This window comes from Filicampus tigris, chromosome 10 (genome assembly GCF_054856515.1).
Source record: "Filicampus tigris isolate MCC_2025a chromosome 10, RoL_Ftig_1.0, whole genome shotgun sequence".
In the NCBI taxonomy this organism is placed as follows: Eukaryota; Metazoa; Chordata; class Actinopteri; order Syngnathiformes; family Syngnathidae; genus Filicampus; species Filicampus tigris.
In genome coordinates this window covers 3,603,892-3,627,272 of record NC_141226.1, presented here as the reverse complement: position 1 = coordinate 3,627,272, position 23,381 = coordinate 3,603,892, and the positions used below count along the sequence as shown (strand labels likewise).

General features: G+C 42.2%; 1 protein-coding gene and 1 pseudogene across 1 annotated transcript in view; one reads left to right on the top strand and one right to left on the bottom strand.

Moving 5' to 3' along the window:
* The window catches only part of pappa2 (pappalysin 2), a 105,767-nt gene extending 86,934 nt beyond the window's left edge, over positions 1-18,833 (bottom strand). Inside the window, exons 1-4 of the mRNA XM_086043446.1 lie at positions 17,996-18,833; positions 10,476-10,708; positions 7,991-8,212; positions 7,056-7,654 (exon numbers count right to left, since the gene is read on the bottom strand). Coding sequence (XP_085899572.1) covers positions 7,056-7,654; positions 7,991-8,212; positions 10,476-10,708; positions 17,996-18,818 — 1,877 coding nt within the window. The 5' untranslated portion in view covers positions 18,819-18,833. The remainder of the gene's footprint in view (positions 1-7,055; positions 7,655-7,990; positions 8,213-10,475; positions 10,709-17,995) is intronic.
* On the top strand, positions 3,065-5,917 carry LOC147140420 (uncharacterized; annotated as a pseudogene).
* Positions 18,834-23,381: the final 4,548 nt, after the last annotated feature.

Below are 23,381 nucleotides of genomic sequence, written 5' to 3'. Positions count from 1 at the left end.
CAGTGTAAATCATGGAACTTTTAAAGAGTTGGATATAAATGATCAGAACCCGTCATGCAACACTAGAGTTGCAACAGTAGTAGCTATATAATTTCATCCGAACTCTATGGATTTACCGATCCCAAGTCACCCAGAGGGAAACGTTTGGTCATAAAAACTAATCATCCAAATTTATGTCTGTCTATACCACCACATCTCCAGCTGTTCTAGTTGGGGCCACATAAATGCTAGCATGTGTAACATTATTTTCCCAACTACTTGAGAATTTACAGTCTTAAACTTCATGATATTTGAGTACCTTTTAAATTTCAACTCAGCATCGAAAGAAACAATTAGCAACTTCAGTCATGTTAGCACATGAAAATGCCTACAATTCAAGGCTGTGTTTTACTCCAGATATGTTGTATTGTTTATCTGATCCAGATGTATGTGACAAACCCTCTCATTTTTTTCTGACCCATAGAAGCAGGGATTTCACAAGACACGTAAAGTTGTGGCATCTAACATCTTTAGAACAAATGTTTTTCAGTCCTTTTCCATCAACCAATACAATTCACTTTGTTACACAATTTGTGTCAAACGTTATCACAGTACTGAAGTAAATTGCATACCAGTATAGAGAAAGGTCCATCTAATTTTGCTGGGTTTAGCACACAGGAGCAGCGCCATCCAAAATGAGCCCCAACCATCTTGGGCATTATTCACACTGCAGGCAAATGCCATTTAGTCATCTAAATGTCCACATATGAAAGTGATCAAATTAGATTTGTTGTAACCACGTTTTGTAATGATTTATGGGCAAAGGTTGCTATGGTAATGACATATTGTAGGTGTCATAACATCACAAGAAGATGAGGAATGGGAAATTTGCCAAATACAACATCTACTTGTAAAATGAAAGGCTAAACTTGTCTGTGGTGATTATTGGAACGTCATAACATTTGCTGCAACATACAGTACATCTCCTGCTGGCCTTTCCATCTCAGCACCATATTCCTTTGAATGAATGTGAAGCCTTATCAACACTTTACTGTCTATTACCATATACTGTATGACTATACGTGTACTTTTTCTGGCAATTAAGTTGGAACTTCATTGTGTGTGTATGGTGCGGCAGTATTTTGCTAAAACAAATAGATGTGTTTTGAGCCTCGCTCATAGCAGCCTTCATGCGCTCCATATGACAACATCCGCACTGAAGACTCAACTGTAGAAATCCATCTTTCCCAACCACATCCACAGAGTTTTGGTTAAAATCAAGGTGGACTGTATATTACATTTGGTAATATTAGCATCAACAAGGTGTTATGTGCTGGAATGAAGTCAGCAGGATTCCTTAAGGATAGACCATGTTAGTGTGTTTAACAAAAAGGGCCTTTGCTTTTATTCATCCATCCATTATCCAAACCGCTTATCCTCACGAGGATTGTGGGGATGCTAGAGCCAGCTGACTTCGGGCAGTAGGCGGGGTACACCCTGCATTGGTTACCAGCCAATTGCAGGGCACACACAGACAAACAAACATTCACACTCACAATCATACCAAGGGACAATTTAGAGTGTTCAATTAACCTACCATGCATGTTTTTGGAATGTGGAAGGATACCAGAGTACCCGGAGGAAACCCAACGCAGGTACTCGGAGAAGAGGAATAGAAAGGCCGGGGTCGGACTCAAACCCACGACCTCTGCACTGTGAGACTAACCAGTCGACGGCCTGCATTTATTTAGAATTTGGTCATTTCTAAAGTTTCTGCTATCAAAAGTTAAAGGAGTACAGTACCAAAATGACCAATCCATCTGTTGGCCAATGAGTGAATTTAGCAAGCTTATGTCAGCCTAGCCATCATGTTAACTGTTTGCATCAACCAGCTCATGATAACTAAAAGAACAGTGATGTTTTGACTTCACTGGATTAATATAAATTAACAAGGCCGGTTCTATGCATGCATACATGAGAGGTCACACGTAAACGTGATGGAGGCTCCATGCATACACAACATACGTCAGCACAATTTCTGTTATTAAGTGTTTTCTTAGTGGGCTTGGGATGTTAGTGAAGTCCAACCCCTGGACTGCACCTTGTCAGACCTCTACGGCAAGACCTGTTCAACTTAGCTGTCCTACCTGCAGGACAAAGCTCCCACTGGTATAGCTCTTAGGGTCACTGAGGCACGAAAACCCTCTGACCAGAATAAGTTGACAACCCCTCAGGGGGGGAAACAGAAAATATTACAAATAACAAATGAAAAATACACAAATAAGATATCCTAATATCTGGAAAGGATGCATCATGAAGTGAATGCAACATTTAAATTTCAATGGCAATTTTGTTGTTGTTGCTTTTGTTGTTTGTTAAGCATGTCATAGTCTGCAGTTGGTATTTGGGAAAAAATGAATGCATAAACAGACAAGGAGCTCTTTATGAGCTGGTGAAAGCAAGGGGAGTGGAAAGAGAGTAAGAATTTGGTAGAAAAATACTGTGATTAATATCCTCCAACTAGCATTCAGGACGAAGGGGGGTTTCTGTGGGGTCTGGCATACACAGGTCATTTGTCCTTAGTCTGTGTTTTGCGACGGGCATGCACTCACAGCCAGTACCAGCATGTGACTGCGAAATACTCCCTCCCACTGACAAGCTCCCACTTGAAAAAAAAAAAAAATGCATAGCAATCCTCGATTGACATAAAAAAATAGATGCCTTATATACACTTTTTTTGTTTTGGAGGAGGCGAGGGTAGAAGTGGTGGTGGAATGAAGCCCCAGTTGAATAAGCAAGCAATACAACATCCCGGGTTACAGGCGATTAGCGAGCCTGTAAGAACGGGTATGGAGTCTGTAAGGCTAGAGTTAACTAGCGCTACTCTGACAACACTCATTGTTGTTTATTTAGATTAGAGTATTTGAAGTTCTCATTATGCGATGTACGGCCTCATTGCCGTTTTTTCTTGCAGTTATTTACCGTCGATCCGGCTCATACACTGGCTTTTTAGATGAGTTCTCTGAACTTGTGGCTGATTGGGTAACTCATGCAGATAGTGATTAGGGGTGACTTTAACATTCATATGAATCTCCCGTCGGATCCACTTATGGTGGCATTTCAGACAATAATTGATACTTTTGATGTCACGTAGATAATTGACAAAGCGACGCATAAAAATGGTAATACTTTAGATTTGGTATTAACCCGAGGTTTAGCATTCTCAAATTAATGGAATTACCATATACTACTGTTATGTCTGACCATTACTTTATCAAGTTTGAAGTCTTGGCTCATTACCATCGTCCTGACTACTCTCAAAGCTATAGCAGCTGAAATATTAGTTCTTCAACCATTGCTGCGCTCTCTGAGCTACTGCCTCTGGCAACTGCTCCCTTTCCGAGCTATATTGGTTTGATCGATAATCTCACAAATGATTTTAACGTTGCTCTGTTAAATGCGCTTGACTCCGTAGCACCATTAAGACCTAAAACCCGTCCTAAGCGGCCTATGCCGTGGTTTACTGAGGAAACCTGCTCACTTAATCATGTAGGAAGCTAGAGCGCAAATGGCGTGCGATTAAACTTGAGGTCTTCCATCAGGCATGGTGCGATAGTTTACTGATGATATACAAAGAAGCACTCACTTTAGCCAAAACTAATTATTTCTCCATATTAATTGTTCTAAATGAATACAACCCTAAATATCTATTTGATACAGTGTCAACGCTAATGCAACAGCAGCTGACCTCCAATAGCTCCTCCCATTCAGCTCATGAGTTCATGCAATTCTTTACGCAGAAGATTGAGCGCATTTGGGACAAGATTAAGGACACTGCTCCTAAAACCCCTTTGAATTCCGTGATTACAGATGTTAGCAGGGCTATTATGGCTGATAATTGTCTGACAACCCTATCTGACTTTAAAATAGTATCTCTTGAAAGCCTAACAAAACTAGTTAGTGCGGCAAAACAGACACCTTGTGTGCTCAACCCTGGCGAACTCGTCAAAGAATTGTTTATGACCCTAGGACTCTGCATTTTAAATATCATTAATTTATCACTCACCTCGGGCACTGTACAAGCAGCTTTTAAGACCGCTGTTATTCGACCTCTGCATAAGCGGCCAAACCTCGATCAGGAGAACCTCAGTAATTATAGGCTGGTTTCAAATCTCCCGTTTATTGCGAAAATTCTTGAAAAAGTAGTAGCGCAACAGCTTAGTAACGATATGGCCGCTAATAATCTATTTGAAACTCTTCAGTCAGGATTCAAAGCCCATCACTCTACTGAAACGGCTCTTGCTAAAGTGACTAATGATCTGTTCCTAGCTATGGACTCCGACACCTCAGCAATACTACTCTTACGCAATCTTAGTGCTGCTTTTGACACCGTCGCTCATAACATACTATTAGAACGCCTTGAAGCATGTGTTGGTATCTCAGGCTCAGCACTTTCTTGGTTTAATTCTTACCACTCTGAGAGGACGCACCGTGTAATTCATGGCAATCCGACTTCTGAGTTTCCTAATGTTACATGTGGAGTCCCGCAGGGATCTGTACTAGGACCCCTATTGTTTAGCATCTATATGCTTCCGCTTGGAGATATTATACATAAGTATAACATTAGTTTTCACTGTTTAGCTGATGATACCCAATTATATATGCCGCTTGAGATAACAAACCCGGCTAATTACTGTAATCTAGAGGCGTGCTTTGCTGGGATGAAACAATGGATGTCTCTCAATTTCTTGCTTTTAAAACTCAGATAAAACCGAGATGTTGATTATTGGCCATGCTCGTCATCGGCACCTATGTAAATGTACTATTACCCAAAGTGATTCAACCAAAAATCTCGGTGTTATATTTGTCTCAACTCTGTCTTTCCAAATGCATATTAAGAACATTTGCAACAACTGCATTTTCCCATCTCTGTAATGCTAAAATGCATCCAATTCTATCAAATAGGGATGCAGAAATTGTAATCCATGCATTTGTTACGTCTCGCCTCGATTATTGTAACATTTTGCTCTCTGGTCTTCCTATGTCTAGTGTGAAAAGTCCGCAGCTAGTCCAAAATGCTGCAGTAGGACTCCTGACAAGGACGAGAATGTTCGATAACATTACTCCAATATTAGGCAATTTGCAGTCCACTTGAGATGCAATTTCAAGATTTTGTTACTTACCTACAAAATACTGTATTACACGGTTTAGCACCTTCCTATCTCGTCGACCTAGTGATACCATATGTTCCGAACCGAAACTTTCGGTCACAAAATGACCCAGGGAGCCAAAAATTAGTCTGCAGGTTCTAGAGAGTTCGGGCACCAGTGCTTTGAAATGCCCTACCCACAGATATTAGAGGCGCTACCTCAGTAGAAATGCTTAAAACACGACTAAAGACTTATTTGTACAATTCTGCATTTTGTTGAACTGTTTGTTTTGGGGGCGGCACGGTGGTCGACTGGTTAGCTAGTCCGCCTCACAGTTCAGAGGTCGTGGGTTCGATCCCGGCTGCAGCCTCCCTGTGTGGAGTTTGCATGTTCTCCCCGTGCCTGCGTGGGTTTCCTCCGGGTACTCCGGTTTGCTCCCACATTCCAAAAACATGCATGGTAAGTTGATTGGACACTCTAAATTGCCCCTAGGTGTGATTGTGAGTGCGGATGTTTGTCTCTGTGTGCCCTGCGATTGGCTGGCAACCAATTCAGGGTGTCCCCCGCCTACTGCCCGAAGAGAGCTGCGATAGGCTCCAGCACGCCCCGCGACCCTTGTGAGGATAAGCAGTATGGATAATGAATGAATGAATGTTTGTTTTGGCCTCTTTACTACCTCTTCTATTCTTTTCTCTGCTTCCCAGGCTTGGGAATTAAGTGCTGATGACCGAATTGGAGGTTGCTGTTTTGATCCCAGAGCAACTAACCGCTACAACATCGGAGGTTGACCACTTCCTCAGATTCCTCAGAGGCGCTGCTATGGAGATTTCTACATTGACCAACTGGGCTGGGACCCACTTCACCCGTCATACCACAAACAATGGCATAGATCAAACGAAAACAAGTTATTCAAAATCTAACTCACTGCATCATTACTATGACTGTAGTGTTTTTTATCGGCGCTTTCAAACTCTAAGACCCTATCAGCATGCAGAAATTGAATGTAAAGGTGAAAAAAACTCAGCTGGTGCTGATCCTTTTTCCACAATCAATACTTAATAAGCCGATATTTGGTCAGCAGCATAATGTAGTAGGTATTCATTACGATCGTTGGGCAGTCAGTGAGCGTATATGGGGCAGGTGTCTATCTATCTATCAATCTGTCTGTCTGTCTGTTATGCATCCAATTAGAATATTGCTCACCGATAAAAGTAGGTAGCTTGTATAGCGTTGTAAATGTAAGCCACAAATCCACTTTAGAAGTTGGCAAATTGACAAATAGAATGGAATGTGAGGCCATCCTCACTTCATGCGCTATATAAATAAAATTGTATTGTATTGTATTGTATTTAAGACATTACAATTGTGATGGATCTAACTTAGAAACAGTATTATAAACTCGTTCTCCAAGATTGTTCTCCAAAGTCTGTGGACTGTTATACAGTACCTCTATTTGATTTGTGGGTGGTTATTTTTTAAATGTTTTCAAAACAACATTGTTGAGTTTTTACTACACAATACTAATTAAAATTAACTACATTCAAAGTAACTACATTAAAAAAAACTATAATGAAAATTCGAAAATTATTGTAACCCTGGTAAATGTCACGCTTAAGTTGATGGGAGGATCTGCGCAGCCCAAAAAGTGCGCAGCTGCGTACCTTTTCTGACTTAGAAGAATATGCCCCTTAATATCTAAATCCATTTTTCATAAACATACTACTTGTTTGTGCTGTCTCACTTCCTGTTGCTGTGATGTATGAACATACCTGTGGAAGAAATATTGAAATGGAAAAACACTGAACTTAACCAAACCAGAAAATACTGTATTTCCACCCAGCACATTAACCAAGCTTCTCTATTATCATGAATTAAAATCTTTACGTGACAAACGATAACCTAAATAAATGGAGTTTGTTAACTCACCTGTCAGGCGACTCTGGATCAAAACAGGTCTTGAGAACATCTGTCACTTGTGGGTCACAGCAGTCTCCATCATCATAGTCGTAGTGTATACTATTACATTCCATGTTACAAACTCCATCCTGTCTCTTCCAATTGTAGCAAGGTCCTAGTCTGAGGCAATCCCCTCCATCATGGCCTGTCTTTGGGTGGTCACACTCAGGATCACAGTGGCGGTTCCCAATTTTCCCAATTCGACAATTGCTGAGAATAAAACGCTGCCGGAGGCTTGTATTTCTGACTGTGTATACAGCCAACTCTAGGGTGATATTGTAAGGGCGAAAGGCATCAATCAGAGCCTGGTGTTGGAGGTGAATCTGGGCTTGTGACACAGTGGGATTTCCGTCATCATCATTGGAAAGATTAATAATCCTGTAGCGGACTTGTTTAGGTGTACGGAGCGGCCAGTAATTGTTGTAGCCCAAAATTATGTCAGTGTTGTCACAAGGTGTAAGACCACAGGGTGGTGGCAAGAAGGAGGAGACGAGTTGTAAATCAGGGAGAGGAGTAGCGATGACAGCTGGATGAAATCCAACTTTGTAAGGAGTCCACATGTGTTCCACCTTAACACAGGAAGCAAACAACATTTTAATTGATACTGCAATCAACTGGAGAAGACTATATAAGTATAGTATGAATATCAAATGAGACACAGGCAATGTCGACACGTACACAGATGCTTTCAAAAACTCATACATGTGGACAAGCACTGGTTTTAAACAACATACACCAAGCAACCGAGTTGTCAGAATGTGTAATTGACGCTGCTTTATCGGGCTTTTGATAGGGTGAAATGCTCTTGATAGCCAGATAGGTTTTCATGTGTGTGAAGCTTTCCGTGTACGTGTTGATCGGGCCCAATTGATGAGTTTGTTAAAGGGGCAAAATCCAAGATTTACATTTGTAAAGTCAGCCCACATAGCCAGAAGAGGCTCCGTCGTTAGGAGAGGTCGCATCTGCAGGTCCTCATGGGAGAGGGCGTAGTCCCACAAGACCACACCTCCTACTTGGCCTCTAAAGCCCTGTCCCTGCTCTGGTTGGTTGCTGCCCAGGATGAAAGTTCTGCAGGTCTTCATGAAGGGGCTATAGAGATTTCCCAACTGGAGATTGCTTTCTCCCACCTGAGAGGGAAATTATAGCCAAGAAGACAAGACACAAATAATTTAATTTTTAATTCCTCAATTCCAAAATGTCATGTCATGTCATTTTCCAAACCGCTTATCCGAAACAGGGTCGCGGGGAGTTGCTGGAGCCTATCCCAGCCGTCAATGGGCGAAGGCAGACTACACCCCGAACTGGTCGCCAGCCAGTCGCAGGGCACACATAGACACTGTCACTGAGCGGGAATCGATCCCACGCTGCCCGCACACAACGCAGGCGTGTGTACCACTACACTATCAGCGGACCTCAATTCCAAAATACATTTTGTAATTTGAAAAATATATATATCAAAGTGAAGTCACTGAGCAGCAAAGGCTTGCAAGGGTAGCAAATTTTGGGTTTCGTTCAGCCTCGTAAAACATCACATACGTTTTCGCATATAGTTTTCCTTATCGCAAACCATTTTTCTTGTTGTAAGGAAATTTTGAACATGTTCAAAAGCGCCTCGCGAATCCATTGTTTGGCTAACAGTGGTAACACCCTCGTTAGCCTTTGTAAACCCTCGTGAGGGGCATCGCCAACATTCTTTTTGATTCGACAAAGGCCTCTCTGGGTTTTGAGGGTGTAGTGGATGTTCATGCCGAGGTCCCGGCCGCGGAAGAAGTCCCGTCAGTTTCAAATGATGTCGCGTACCCCGCTGTTGCTGCTGAACTTGCAAGTGACTCCTCTTTCTCAACCTCAGATGATGGTGCGAAAAAGAAGAGGTCGAGCTACCCTTGGACATCGGCCGACAAAGACATGTTGGCTGGCTTTTTGAAGGGTACCCAATGTTCTACAACACATGTTTGGATGGGTTCAAGGACAGTAATAGCAAAAGATGTAGTGTAGCAGATGGGGAAAGAGAAATATGAAGACGATGACAGGCCTGCACCAACCTGTAAGTAATGATGTTTTTTTGTTAAACATCGCAAAGCATCGCTAATAGTCACTAAGGGCAGACCACCTGCTTTTCATCAGAAAAGTTGGCGATTCCAACATTCACTACACTCGCGAGCCTTCGCTCGGTGAGATATACGGCCTAAATGCACCTTCACTTGTCAAATTAAGGCAGAGTTTTTTTTTGTTTTTTTTTAACAGAGACTAACTTTTTTTAGACCAATAGTAGCAAGAGGCCACCATCTTTGTGGAATTAAAAAAAAACACACACAAAAAATCAATTCCTGAAATACATGACCTATACAACTAACCACACTGTTCTTCTCGTAAATAATGTTCCATCTGGGCTATGGAAATTCGATTTTGGGGCAAGTGAGACAGTTTCAAATCGTCATTTGGATGCATCGATTTAGAGAAGTCCTCGGAATTTCATACCATACGAGTTGATTAGTGAATATTTTTAAATGAAACTTGTCAGCCAATCTAAGAAGGGCTTCCCCGAGTAGCAGCAGACCAAATCAAAGGAGGAATGCTGAGAAATAATCAAGTCGTATTGTTTTTACGTTAATTAGGTGTTTTTCTGACCAGATTTTCTATAGGCAATATTACACACAAAAAAAAAATATTTTTTTTGGAAACCATCCTCTGATTTTCCAACTTTTTGGTGTGTTGTACAAAGCTGTCAAGTTGTATGGTTTCGGCATAAGTTGTCCAGGTGGAAACACCTTTTCAAACATGTACACCATACATCGCAAATCTGTTCGGCCAATGTCAATTTTCTCAGTGTTATCCGCTCCTGTTTTTGTCACCTAACCGCAGTCGGGAAACGCAGGGGAGAGTTTTCTCCAAGGCCGGAGTTGCCTCTCGGATCGCGGCCGTCGCGCATCGTCGAAAAGGGGGAGCCCAGTACCCCCACAACACATGTCAGGGGGAGACAAGTGCCTTCCGCCGTCTTCCTCACGCATGCGCACAACACAGCCACACAAGCACAAGCTGTCATAATACCAGCAACATCATGTTTACTTTTTTTTTTTTTAAGCTGATTTCTGATCACGTGACAGCAACCATTCGAAAATAATGTGTAATGTGTAAGATTATATCCAGGTATGTACGGGCAAATTACAACTTTTGTAAGATTATTATTATGGTTGTACTCAAGTTGTACTTAGCAAATCTTGTCACATTGCTACTCATAGGACAGCTAAGAATGTTAAATAAAGTAAAGTGATGGCAACAGTTTGACCTTATACAGGTTATCCCTTTTTTATTCTTACTGAAAAGTGATATTAAAGGCATAAATGAAGATGATGCAATAAAATTCATGTACATTTTGTTAAAACCACACACCTTGGCTCCATCAACATACAGGGTCATGTTGTGGCTATTGTAAGTTGCAATCAGGTGAGTCCAGGCATTGGCTCTGTACTGCTGGTAGTTAACAACAGTGGTAGCTTTCAAGGCTCGGTCCGTGCGAAGCGTGAAGTAGAACCGTGCGTCCTTGGTGCCTGCAGAATCCATAGTGCGAATGCCTACTGACCAGCCCTTCTCACTCAGTGAACGGGAACAGTTGTCGTATACACCTACAACACAGAAGCAAAAATGTACCATATTGTGAAACTTTTTTGGGGGGTGGAAAATAGTAGAACAATATATTGAATGATGGATGGGGGGAAAAAATCCAAATGTAATTTCCTGGGGCTCGCCGCGCAATGTGCAAGGTGCCTGAACATGGCTGAACACAAAGAAATAGAGTTGCCGGCTTACATCCGCACACCAGGTGATCGACCCTTGCACACATAACTAACTCATGACAACAGAACAACTGCAATTCCTGGTGTTATCGTGAGGAAACAATTATTCAAGTGGCCACATGTTTTTTTTAAGCACAAACAACATTGCGCTAGCTGATGTGGAGCTATATTATAACAACACAACAGCAGAGAGGAAATGGGTGAGATATAAAGGAGTGTGCGCATTTGAGAGGCGGTTGGCGATGATTATCTCATTCATTGACTGCATGTGTTTATTTCAGTGACAGAAACCCTTTATGCTCGAATTTTTTGCCACAGGTAAACATGAAATTATAATTATAGTTAATCATTATTGTAAAACATGATACCATAAGACTACATTGTATTAGTAAGGACGGACATGACGGCTCTTGTTTCATATCTGTTATCGTAATATTTCAAAGCTTATGTAAGATGACATGGCCTTTTTGATTGACCATGCGTGTCACTGCGACGGTGTTCTCCTGTGATTCAAATTTCCATTTGAAGCAAAACTAGTGCCTGATAGTTTGTTACTCATGAAAACTTGCTGCGTAATTCCGCACACTGCACACCAATTCAGTCAGGTTCGGCCACGTTGGTCTGTGTGCTGCAGACGTTAAAGAAATGTAATGAAATTAAACATTTTCCAAGTATTTCCAATCATTCAGCCACATAGAGTACCATGACAGAAAGGCCAGAGAGAATAGACAGAACCACGGGGACAGAGTCGAGAAGTAATGAGAACAGAGACATTTCAGACTGCCAAAGTAAGGCCTGGATGTTTCCATCTGCTCTTGCAACAGACAGACACACAACTACATCTGTTGCACAGATGTCAAACTGTGGGATATCTAAAGGTCAGGGAACCCCTTCTCTCCACAACTGTCTGTGGGGGTGTGTGAGTAGTTTAACTGTGAAAAAAAGACAATACATAAATGTGCTTAAGAAAATGAGCTAATTAAATGGGTGATCACTTTAACTAAGATAGCTTTTAGCTTTTAGCTGCCAGCAACCACCGTCGTGATGATGATGATGGTGATGATGATGATGGTGATGATGATGATGATGCGGACCGGGGCAAGCCAGGGGACATCACGAGAATATTTAAGATTGCATAATAACACGATACTATTATGTTATGTTGCACGTTTTCACTTTTTATTGCATAATTTCCAATAAATGTAATTATTGCAAAGGAAATGTTATTTTAGGAGGAGATCAAATTTCTTCCACTTCCAGTGTTTTTTTTTCCTTGTTAGTGAAATGGGCGTCCACTAGAGGGCAGACTATGCTTTTGAGGACAATACTGCAGTGAGGGAACGTACATGAAAAAGAGCACTCCAGTGTTGTGCACGCTTAGCAGGCAGTCCCTCTTTTTAAAAGAACCCAACACAACACGTAGGGGTGGCCCATATATATCATGATCGGTATCACCGTCAACGTTGCTTTCACAATGTGTCATTTTACATTATCAAGTATTTATACCGTCTTGAAAAGAAAAGACGAACATGTCCTTTGATGGCTGCAAAGAAGGAGAAAGTGATGAAATCCTCATTCGACAAATCAGCATGCATAGACCGCAAAGTGTCAAAAGATTGTGGCTGAATTTGTTGTCACTACAAACGTATTTGCAATATCAGCACGGGACGTATCTCTCTTACCGTCTGTGTTAAGGACCCTCCACAAATTACATACCTGTATTCTAGAGTGACGCATGTGGGATAAATCACCATATATCAAATAAAACGTATTGTTTTCATCCTGACTGCTGTAGTAAACACATGTTGTCATTCTGAGTTGGCAGTGGTAAACCAGTACTTACTGCAGCTCAAAATGTGATCATATCTGTCATTTAGGAATAATAGGAGACATTCAATTCACATAAATATTCACAAAAATCAATACAAACACCATACATAGTCGAGACACAATTTGAAGTTTGTCATTGTTAAATTTAGTTACTTGACCCGGTTAGGGATGATTAGAGGGACGGACGAAAACCTAGTTCCGTTCTTGCTTCTGTCCTTTTTAAAAGAGTTCTCATCCTCGTCCGACCATCCACAAAATGGGTGTCCATCCGGGACGGACGGCTGGACCGTACTAGGACGGAATGCCCATCTCTGGTAAATTGTGCCTAGGTATGATTAGGAGTGTGAATGGTTGTTTATCTATATGTGCCCTGTGATTGGCTGGCAACTAGTTCAGGGTGTACCCCGCCTACTGCCCAAAGACGGCTGGGTTGGTTCAGTTGGGTTGACTTGGCAACGCTTTTTACTCCCAAATTTCTGACTCAAAAACGCAACAAACTTAGGCAGAACCTAGTTCTTTTTAAGTATCAGCTGGTATTATGCATATAGTAGAAAGTTGATGAAAGAGGAACAGATAACGAGAAAACAAAATCCAAACTGAAAGACATTAATAACATTATCTTTCATATACTTTCACTCTAAAGTGCCCACTTATAACATCTGATTAAAAGTGACAATACATATTGCAGTGCAAGCTGTATTATGTTCTACATTACAAACATGAACATAACATAACAGCACAAAACAGACTTCGTTTCTTAGAGGTTTTTTTTTTTCATTGAGTATTCGCAGATTCCTTCTGGCCACAAATAGAGGCAATGAAGGAGAAAAAGTTGGGTAATGGTGTTAGATCTTTGATCAACGTAAATTTGAGTAGACATAACAGTTTGAGGTCTGCCTCACTATCAGGTCTGCTAAGGCAGTGCGCACCAGTGCTTTTATTCCCCTTAATTTGTCTGATGCACGTGTTACTCTTTCAAATGAGCAGCTGACAGCAGCATTCATCATTAGAAGAAAAAAAAAAGGTTGTTTTCACCCATTGGAATTCTGCAGGATTAAAAAAACAACACAGAAATCTAGAGATGGGAAATCCAGGTCCAGAAAGTAAAAACCCTGCCACAGTTTGGCTTTAGCCACAGGCGCTTCTACTCACAGGCGCTTCTACTCAGGGAGCACGTTTACCTGCCAGTTAATTTTCCCATCCCTGCCAAAATCCTAAAGCTGCTGAAATTTTGGCACACATCTAACCTTGTGAAAATGTATATGCCTACTCTGATTTTTATTTCTTTCTTTATTTTTGCATATTTATCATACTTACATGTTTTGGATCATCAGACCAATTTTAATCTTGAATGGAAAACCCAAGTAAATATAAAATGCAGTTTCAACCCAAATATTTTAATTACAATAAAATGTCTGATGCAGCCCCACCAGTCCAAACGCGGCATTCTGATTAGTATTGCGTTTATAGAATATGAGTAAAATCCTCCCAGTTTTGTCCATCTCGAGGGGGCGGGGGGGACGGGGGCCCTTTTGCCACTTGCTGTTGACTGAAAATGACATCACAGTTGCTCAGGGCTCAGGTACCAACTAATCACAGCTCACCTGTTTTCTGAAGCTGAGCCGTAATTGCTTAATTCGTATTACACAAACACAATATTAATCAGAATATCAAGTTTAGACTAGTGAGGCTGCATTGAAAATATTTTTGAAAAAACAATTTGGGGGTTGACTTCTTTAAGGGGATAAAATCCAAACCTATCTGGCCATGAGTGGAAAAGTTATTGCATCACCCTGGTTAAATGAGTGAACTGCAATCAACTACAGGTTTTGCAATTAACTAGAGATTCCGTGTTCAATTACCCTGGCCACACCATGCCTGATTACCACTATATTGGTTTAACAACGAAATCAGGTAAAACATATGTGTCAGACAATGTGAAGGAGGCAAGAAGCTCTAAAAAAAGAAACACATTAGGCCACAATACAAAGAAATTCAAAAGGAAAAGGTTATGGATCCATTTCCAAGGCTTTGGAAACCACAGTCACTCAGAGTCATTACAGGAAGTCCTCCATTTATGAACAAGTTTGGCGATGTAACCCGAATTTCCGTGTATGTTGGATTGTATGTAATTTACATCAAAATGCTTAGTACAGTGGTACCTCTACTTACGAACGTCTCTTCATACGAAATTTTCAAGTTACGCAACGCCTCAACAGGAAAATATTGCCTCTTGTCACGAAAGAAATTTCAGGATACGAAAGGTAAAAGTATGGGCTGCTACTCGCAGTATGGGCTGGTAGTCGCAGCTCCGGAGTTTCCTGAACGCAACATACTCATAGCTGCTCTGCCATTGGCTATTACCTAGCATCTTCCTGGCATCCCGTTGGCCAAGAGGGACCTCTACCGTATGTGTCGATGTGTGTAGATAGATATATGTGATAGATATGTCTATGCAGCGTCCTCGTCATTCGCCCCTCGGTCATGAGGTGTTCCGATAGTTTTACGTGAATTAGAAACAAGGAAAAGAAAAAAAAGGAGAAATCTTTTTTTTTTTTTTTGTCCATACAAAAAAAGCAAGAGATAATAGAAAAGTATGAAGAAGGGATGGTTGGTTGATCTCGCCAAAGAATATGACCGTAATGTATCGACAGTCGCCACGTTATTAAATCAGTTCTTTACAAAACGCCAGGCAAAAACAACTTCTGAGACAGAACATGAACCAAAGAGGGCAAAAAGCGATGAGGACAGCAATTAAAAGGTAAACGACTATAATTTTCATTCTTTTCTTTATTCTTTGTTTTTCACATTATGCACAACTCATATGTATTTGTTACATGTTTTGATGCATTTTTATGCTTTATAAAACATTTATGTCTGAATTTTGGGGTGCTTGGAACGGATTAGGGCATTTACATGGAAAACAGGTCTCTACTTACAAAATTTTCTACTTAAGAAATTTCTTTCAGAACCAATTAATTTCATAAGTAGATGTGCCACTGTATAAAAAAATGAAAATAGATTAAAATAAAAACATAAGATGCTGTAATTACCATTACTGCTGAAAGGTGGCTAGAGAAGAAGGAGAGGAGGGCGAATAAGGCAAAAATACTGCCGGCGTGCAAACAGACGCAATCGAGACACTCTGCGCATGCTCAACCACAAGTCAACAGAATCCATGGTCTTGTAGTACAGGAAGTGCTTGTATGCGGAAGTGCGTTTTTGGGCACGCAACCCAGCGCAAATACACAAGCAGAGGTATACAAGCTCAGAGACGCAGCACAAAGGCACACTTTTGGAGCGAGGAGTACATTACTTCATTCCTGTGGTGAGCGACATGAATATCAAGTGTTTTATTGACAGTTGAAAGTAACAAGCGGAAATGACATCCTTGGAGTCACGACGCATTCACAGTGGGTTATTCAAATGCAACTCTGTCACTTTCATTCAAACAAGTTATTCAGAATATTTCAGAAATTGACATTTTGACCTTAAACCAAATATTGACTGCATGTAAACCTAGTCACTCTGGTGTTGGAGACAAAATGGCGGAAGAGGCACGTGCATCGTAAAGCCTTAACGTTGTAGGTCGCGTACGTCGTAATTCGAGGACTTCCTGTACAGTATTTACAAATGGAAATTACTGGGTAAAGGGGGGAACGGTGAACCTTCCCAGGAATGGTCAGCTCACGAAAATTACTCCAAGAGTGCAATGACGACTTATCCAGAAGGTCACAAAAGAACCCAGAATGACACCCAAAAAACAGCAGGCCTCATTGGCCTAAGTTTAGGTCCGTGTTCCTGACTCAACACTGAGAAAGACATTGGGCAAAAAAGGCAGCTTTTGGAGTGTTCCAAGAGAGAAACCACTGATAACATAAAAGAACACAAAAGCTTGTCTCACATTTGCCAGGAAACATAATGTATTCTTGTATTCTGCCTGTTACATCAAGTGTAAAAAGAAAACTGACAAAAACAAAAAAAAACAGCACAGCGTTTGATAAAAACAACATCATGCATGCAGTCACAATGGTGATGTTAGTGTGATTGAATGCTGTGCTTATCTACAGGTCCTGGATGACTAGTTCTACTTCTGTCTACCAGAAAACCTTGTAGGAGAATGTTCAGCCATCAATTAAGCTCAAGCACTCTTGTGTTATGCAGCTTGACAAAGACACGAAATACACCAGCAAGTCCACCTCTGAAGTGTTAAAAAAATAAAATAAAATAAAGATTTTGGACCCCAAGACCCCCATCTTTCATCATCCACACCGCCTATCCTGTACAGAATTGCGGGGAGGTGTTGGAGCCTATCCCAGTTGACTATGGACGAAAGGCAGACTACACCCTGAACTGGTCGCCAGACAGTCGCAGGGCACACACAGACACAGTCACTGCATATGAGTGGAATCCGATTCCAAACTGCCCGCACACAACTCAGGCAAGTGTACCGCTACACCATCAGCAACCTTGTGATGTGGGTGATAGATGTGAATTAAAACATAATGATGTGATCATCAAGCATTAAGATGGAACAGCTTCTTGGCGATGAATTGTAGTTCAAACAATTTTCACAACAGTTTAGCTAAACCGATTGGTTTGCAGTAGCATGTAAAAACATGAGCTCACTATGTTGCACAATGTGTTGTTTCCAGTATTTGGTACTTCTGTAAATCACATTTAGTGTGTGGCCTATTGGTCACTTTAAAGTGGAAAAGGGATCTAAATTTGAAAACACAAATATTTATACCCAGATGAACACACACGATCATCCTTAAGCCACCTGCTGTGACCGCAATAGGTTGTTGCTTTTCCAAGAACTTTTTTTTAATCTCTTCACAGCCTTTCAGCAAACCACATCATGTGCCATGTTTTCCTTGTATATTTCCATTGAATTTCTGTGGTCGATGTGTCATTGGTTACCACAGGAACGTTAGTTTTGGTTTGAGCTCAAAATATTTGTTTATGGTAGGTTTCGAAAATGTGCTGGAAGCAGACTAAAACAGGGTACACATGCCGATAATCAAGCGGGATTTGGGTTGGATTATTTGCGGTTCCTGCACGATCTGCGGCGCATGCGCAGGAGGTCGCTAAGTACGGCAACGGCACTGGGACGAAATATGTATGTGACATTAAAACATTAGCTAAAAACACAACAAACATATTGAAGGAAAGCAGAGAAACAATTAGTTTAATTGGGTCACAATCTGTAACGACACGTCAAATTATATTCTGTGTCGTATGACGAAACAAAGTAAGCAAAATGTTCTAATGTATGTGACCCACCTGCAATGACTGCAGGGTTGCTCTGCCCACCTTCTGGATTCACCCACAGCTCCAAACTGAACTTCTCCCTGGGCAGCTCTACCCCTGCAGACAGCTTCAGTCTCAGCTGTTCCTGGCGCCCACTGAAGTACAAGCTCGTCATCCAAGAGGGGGGCACCTTTGGCACGGGTTTCCCCCACGGAGACCAGCTACCGACAGATCGGCCTGCGGAAGGATCAACATCTCCGGTGAAGTCCTCGTTCCCGTCCTCCGGACTACTATTGGAATCTCTACTGGCGTCATCTTGTTGGACTTTCTGAAGACTCTGGAGCCGAGTTGAATCTGTGCTTCCGTTGGAGCTCGAGTTTCCCTCGTGGGCGCTGCGTTCAAACCTAGAGCCGCGCGTTGGTCGGCTTCGCCTGTCATCTTTTGGTGATAAAGTCCTTGGCTGTGAGTCTCCATCCTCGTAAAAATACCCATGCAAAGTATCAGACGTTTGCTCCTTTCCCAGCTGTGCAGCAGCCCGAGTTCCCTTCTCTTCCTGGGTGTCAAACCTGCACGCTCCTTCGCAACCAACAGGAGCGCTTGTGGCAGTATGGAGCGCTCGACGCTTCGTCCTCGGACTGGCCACTGAATGGCGGTGTTTAGCTGGAGAGAAGGATCGCGGCTGCCGCAGGGATGTCCGGGAGCCAGAGACACCGCAAGGTTCACCGGTTAGGCGGGAGAGCTCGTTGTCTGCACGCCGGGCCAAGGCACGTTTGTACCGGCTCAGCGGATTGGAGCTCAACAGCCACGCGTTGGTAGTAAGAACGAGGACGATAACGAGGAGGTTGATCGACAACATACTTTTGGAATTTATGGAATATTTGTGTAAAAATAAAGGTGATACACAAATCTTTGACGTTACATTTATAATTACTCCATTTCCAAAAAGTATAGCAAGGTAAATATCGTTTGTTGGGAAAACTAATTCTAATTTACTTCAGTCATGAAGGTTATGATCTATTGTGGTAGTCTGGATAAGTCACTTACAAATTTACAAAATAAAACAAATAATAATTATTACTACTAATTCTACTAAAAACCTCAGTTTAAAGCATCACTTTGCCCCATTTCTATCCATGGTTACTGTCCAGGGGAAACACTTCTCATAATCCTTCATTCGTTTCCAGAAAGATTCCTTAATTAATTTCAGGTGTCAGTAAACCACGAGGTTTCCAAATGGATAATTTTAATTTAGCCACAAAACTTCACGTTTTACCTGACCATTGAGATGTAGTGTGTCCAAGGTCCAAAATGTGGCTGCAAGGTGAATCTGAATAATCAAAGTGTTTTCCAAATGCAAGATGATGCAAGGTGTCAGAGCAGATCTCAACGATCATCAATGGGGATACAAGTATTATTCCAATAAAGACCTATCCTGTTCCATGTGTGTTCTCCTCTCGGCTGTGGTGTAAGTCTGTAAGCACTTGACAGAGGGCTACTTCCCTCCACGGTCCATGCAGTCAATTTAGATCTCTCTCTCTCTCTCTCTCTCTCTCTCTCTCTCTCTCTCTCTCTCTCTCTCTCTCTCTCTCTCTCTCTCTCTCTCTCTCGCATGTGCGCTCTTCCTCCCCCTCTCTCTCTCCCTCCCCCCAGTCTGCCCTTACATCACCTGTGAGGAAAGTGTGGTGGAGCAGGCCGTTCCTACCTTTGCCTCATAATTTTGTTTTACAAGGGAAATCCTCCACTCTCTCTATCGCAGTCCCGTGTATCCCCTTGATGCCTGAGGGAAGAGGGAACAGGCAATAAAGTTTTTATTATCTATGTCCCACGTACGTCACCAATACAATCACGCATCACCATCCATAAATTTATTCTATCACTTGTACTTTAGCTTCATGCAGTTTAATTACATCTTATGGCACTTTCTTTGATTATTAGATCACAGTGTATTTGTATTTGTATTTCTAATTTCAGTGGAATGCATTGTTCCTTTACAACATGATTAGGTCAGTTACACCGGAACTAACAAGATTTTGTCTGTCGGATTGTTCGGCATTTCTAACATTCCCACATTTTTTACATATGAATCCACTAAACAATTCTCACTAATGGAGATTTGTTGTTGTACTTTAGTTAATTTAAAATATGCATGCTGTAACTGTATGCAAGTGAATTTGTGGAGCAGACTGTGCTTGCATGTGTGTGCTATAATGGTGTTTGATCTTTCCTTTGTTACCACTCCCTCCACAATCTCTCTCTCTCTCTCTCTCTCTCTCTCTCTCTCTCTCTCTCTCTCTCTCTCTCTCTCTCTCGCTCTCTCTCACACACACACACACACACACTCGCACACATACAGAGGTTCTGTGGAGTTTGAGAAACCTTTCTTCCCTGCCTTGCCTCCCCAACTGCCCCCTTCTCTTACTTTTTTCCTGCCCCTCATGCCCCCTCCCTTTAACTACCTACCCTTCAGGTTCATTCTCTGGCTCTCCTCACTGGTACAAAACAGACAGGCAAAACATCTGTCCAGCACATGAAAGTTTGTATAAAACATATAACAAACTGCTGTGCTCGTGGGACTGAAAAACACAGAGGACCATCAGGTGAGAAGGAATTTCCCCTAATAATCCTTCCTACGTTTTTTTTTTTTGGCACACACCACATACAGCAAAATATGAATAGAAGTGTGTCCTATACTGTATGTAACAACCCATCATATAGGTGACTATCAAGCACAATGTAAATGACTCTTCCAGAAATTATTTACACATCCAACCATCCATCCATCATCAGCCACTTATCCGAGGTAGGGTCACAGAGACATCAGCTTCAGCAGGGAAGTCCGGACTTCCCTCTCCCCAGCCACGTTTTCCAGCTCTTCCAGAGGCATCCCAAGGCGTTCCCAGGCCAGCCGGGAGACATTGTCTCTCCAGCATGTCCTGGGTCGTTTTAAGGGCCTCCTGCCGGTGGGACATGCCCGGAACACCCAAACAGGGAGGCGTCCGAGTGGCATCCTAATCAGATGCCTGAGATACCTCAGCTGGTCCTCTCAGCATGGAGGAAGAGCGGCTCAACTCAGAGTCCCTCCCGGATGACTGAACCTCTCACCCTATCTCTAAGGGAGAGCCAGGACACCCTGCGCAGAGTTGAAGATCGCGCCTCGAAGAAGCCAACAGTACCACATCATCTGCAAATAGCAGAGATGCAATACTGAGGCCGTCAAACCGGACCCACTCAACACCTCGGCTGCGCCAAGAAATTCTGTCCATAAGAGTTATGAACAGAATCGGTGACAAAGGGCAGCCCCGAGTAAAAACCCTCACTGGAAACAAATCCGATCAGGGATCAAACAGCCCGTTTGAGGGGGCTCGGTATTCAGTACTCCCGAAGCACCCCACAACTGCGCTAGAGACACGAGCGAACGCCTACTCCAAGTCCACAAAACACATGCAGACTGGTCAGGCGAACTCCCATGCACCCTAGAGGACCCTGCTGAGGGTGTAGAGCTGTTCCACGGTCGGGACGAAAACCACAATGCTATTCCTGAATCCGCGATTCGACCTCCCGACGGACCCTCCTCTCCAGCACCCATGAATAGACCTTACCAGGGAGGCTGAGGAGTGTGATTCCTCTGTAATTGGAACACAAGGGGGACCACCACCCCGGTCTGGCAATCCAGAGGCACTGTCCCCGATGTTCACGCAATGTTGTAGAGGAGTGTCAACCATGAGAACCCCACAACATCCAGAGCCTTGAGGAACTCCGGGCGGATCTCATCCAACCCCAGAGGTTTGCCACCGAGGAGCTTTTTGACTACCTCAGTGATAGGAGAGCCCACCTCGGAGTCTCCAGGCTCTGCTTCCTCAATGGAAGGCACGTCGGTGGAATTGAGGAGGTCTTCGAAGTATTCTCCCATGGGTGCAGGCCCGACCACCAGGCACTCGCCAACGAGCCCCACCTCCAGGCCTGGCTCCAGAGGGGTGCCCTGGTGACCCGCGTCCGGGCAAGGGAAAACCAGGTCCATAAATTGTACTCACTATAAAGGGGATCTTTTGAGCCATGCTTTGTCTGGACCCTCACCTCGGACCCGTTTGCCATGGGTGACCCTGCCAGGGGCATAAAGCAACTTAGCTCCTAGTATCATTGGAACATGAAACCCCTCCACCACGATAAGGTGACAGCTCATGGAGGCGTATTATTTACACAGTAAATTTATAACCTGTAATATGATATGACTTCAATGCAAATGAGTTAAATGTAGTTAAAATAACCTGGCTGAAATGTAGTTAGAATAACCTGTAATAATAATAATGTTGTGATTGCTCTGATATACTTTGCAAATTGATTATATGTACAGTAGTACTTTGAAATATACCTCAGAAATGGAAAAAAAAAGTTTGGCAACTTGTGTGTAACTGAAAAGACAGGTGAACCTACTTGAGATGTTTCCAGATTTTTTTTTTTTTTTTTAAAGCGTTCAACCACAGTATAAAGTATAAAACAGCTGTTTCTCAACTTTTATGTTATAACTCGGGCTGTCAAACGATTATATAATGAAATAAATAATAAAAAATTAATCTAGTCAATCACAGTTTAAAGAATAATTGCTCATAATTCATCGCAATTCGAACTATCTCCAAAATATGCCATATTTTTCTGTAAATTGTTGTTGGAATGGAAAGATAAAAGACACTAGACGGAAACATACTGTTCATATGTAATGTATGTTTTATTACAACAACAAACAATTTCAAACGTGTGCAAACAAAGTGTGTGTGCGTGTGTGTGTGTGTGTGTCTTATATACACGTTTATATGTAACGCTTGAAATATTCCTAGAGTTCATGTTTTCCGAGTGACCCCTGAAGTGCACACAAATTTGATTGGCTCATACTGTATAACGGGTTATGCTGTGCTATGCTGTAGGTGGTATCAGCACGTCGTGTGTTCCTCGTTTAAACTGACTTTATGAACACAAAACAAGACAGCCCTCTTCTCTACTCATCCTCAGTCGCTGAGGCAAACCAATTTAGAGATTTAAAGATGCCCTCTTCTTTCGAAATGCTTCTTTACACTCCCGCGGGTGACACACATCCGCTCTGCTGTTCACTGTGCTTCTGAGTGGGATTATGCATGGGCGGTCATTCTGCGCATGCGTCAAATGCGTCAAATATTTTGACGCGATCAATTACAAAATTTAATTACCGCCCGATAACGCGGTAAGTTTGAAAGCACTAGTTATAACGTTTCAAAAATCCCAAATCCTTTACAGTATATGATGATACTGTAGCCTATATACGAAAATGTTTTTCAAACAGTGAATTAGCTTCCACTCATTCAAATACATTTGTGTTATTTACAATGCACATCTTCAAAAGAGATTTTGCACAACACTGACCATTACTGTTGCTATTCCACAAACCTTC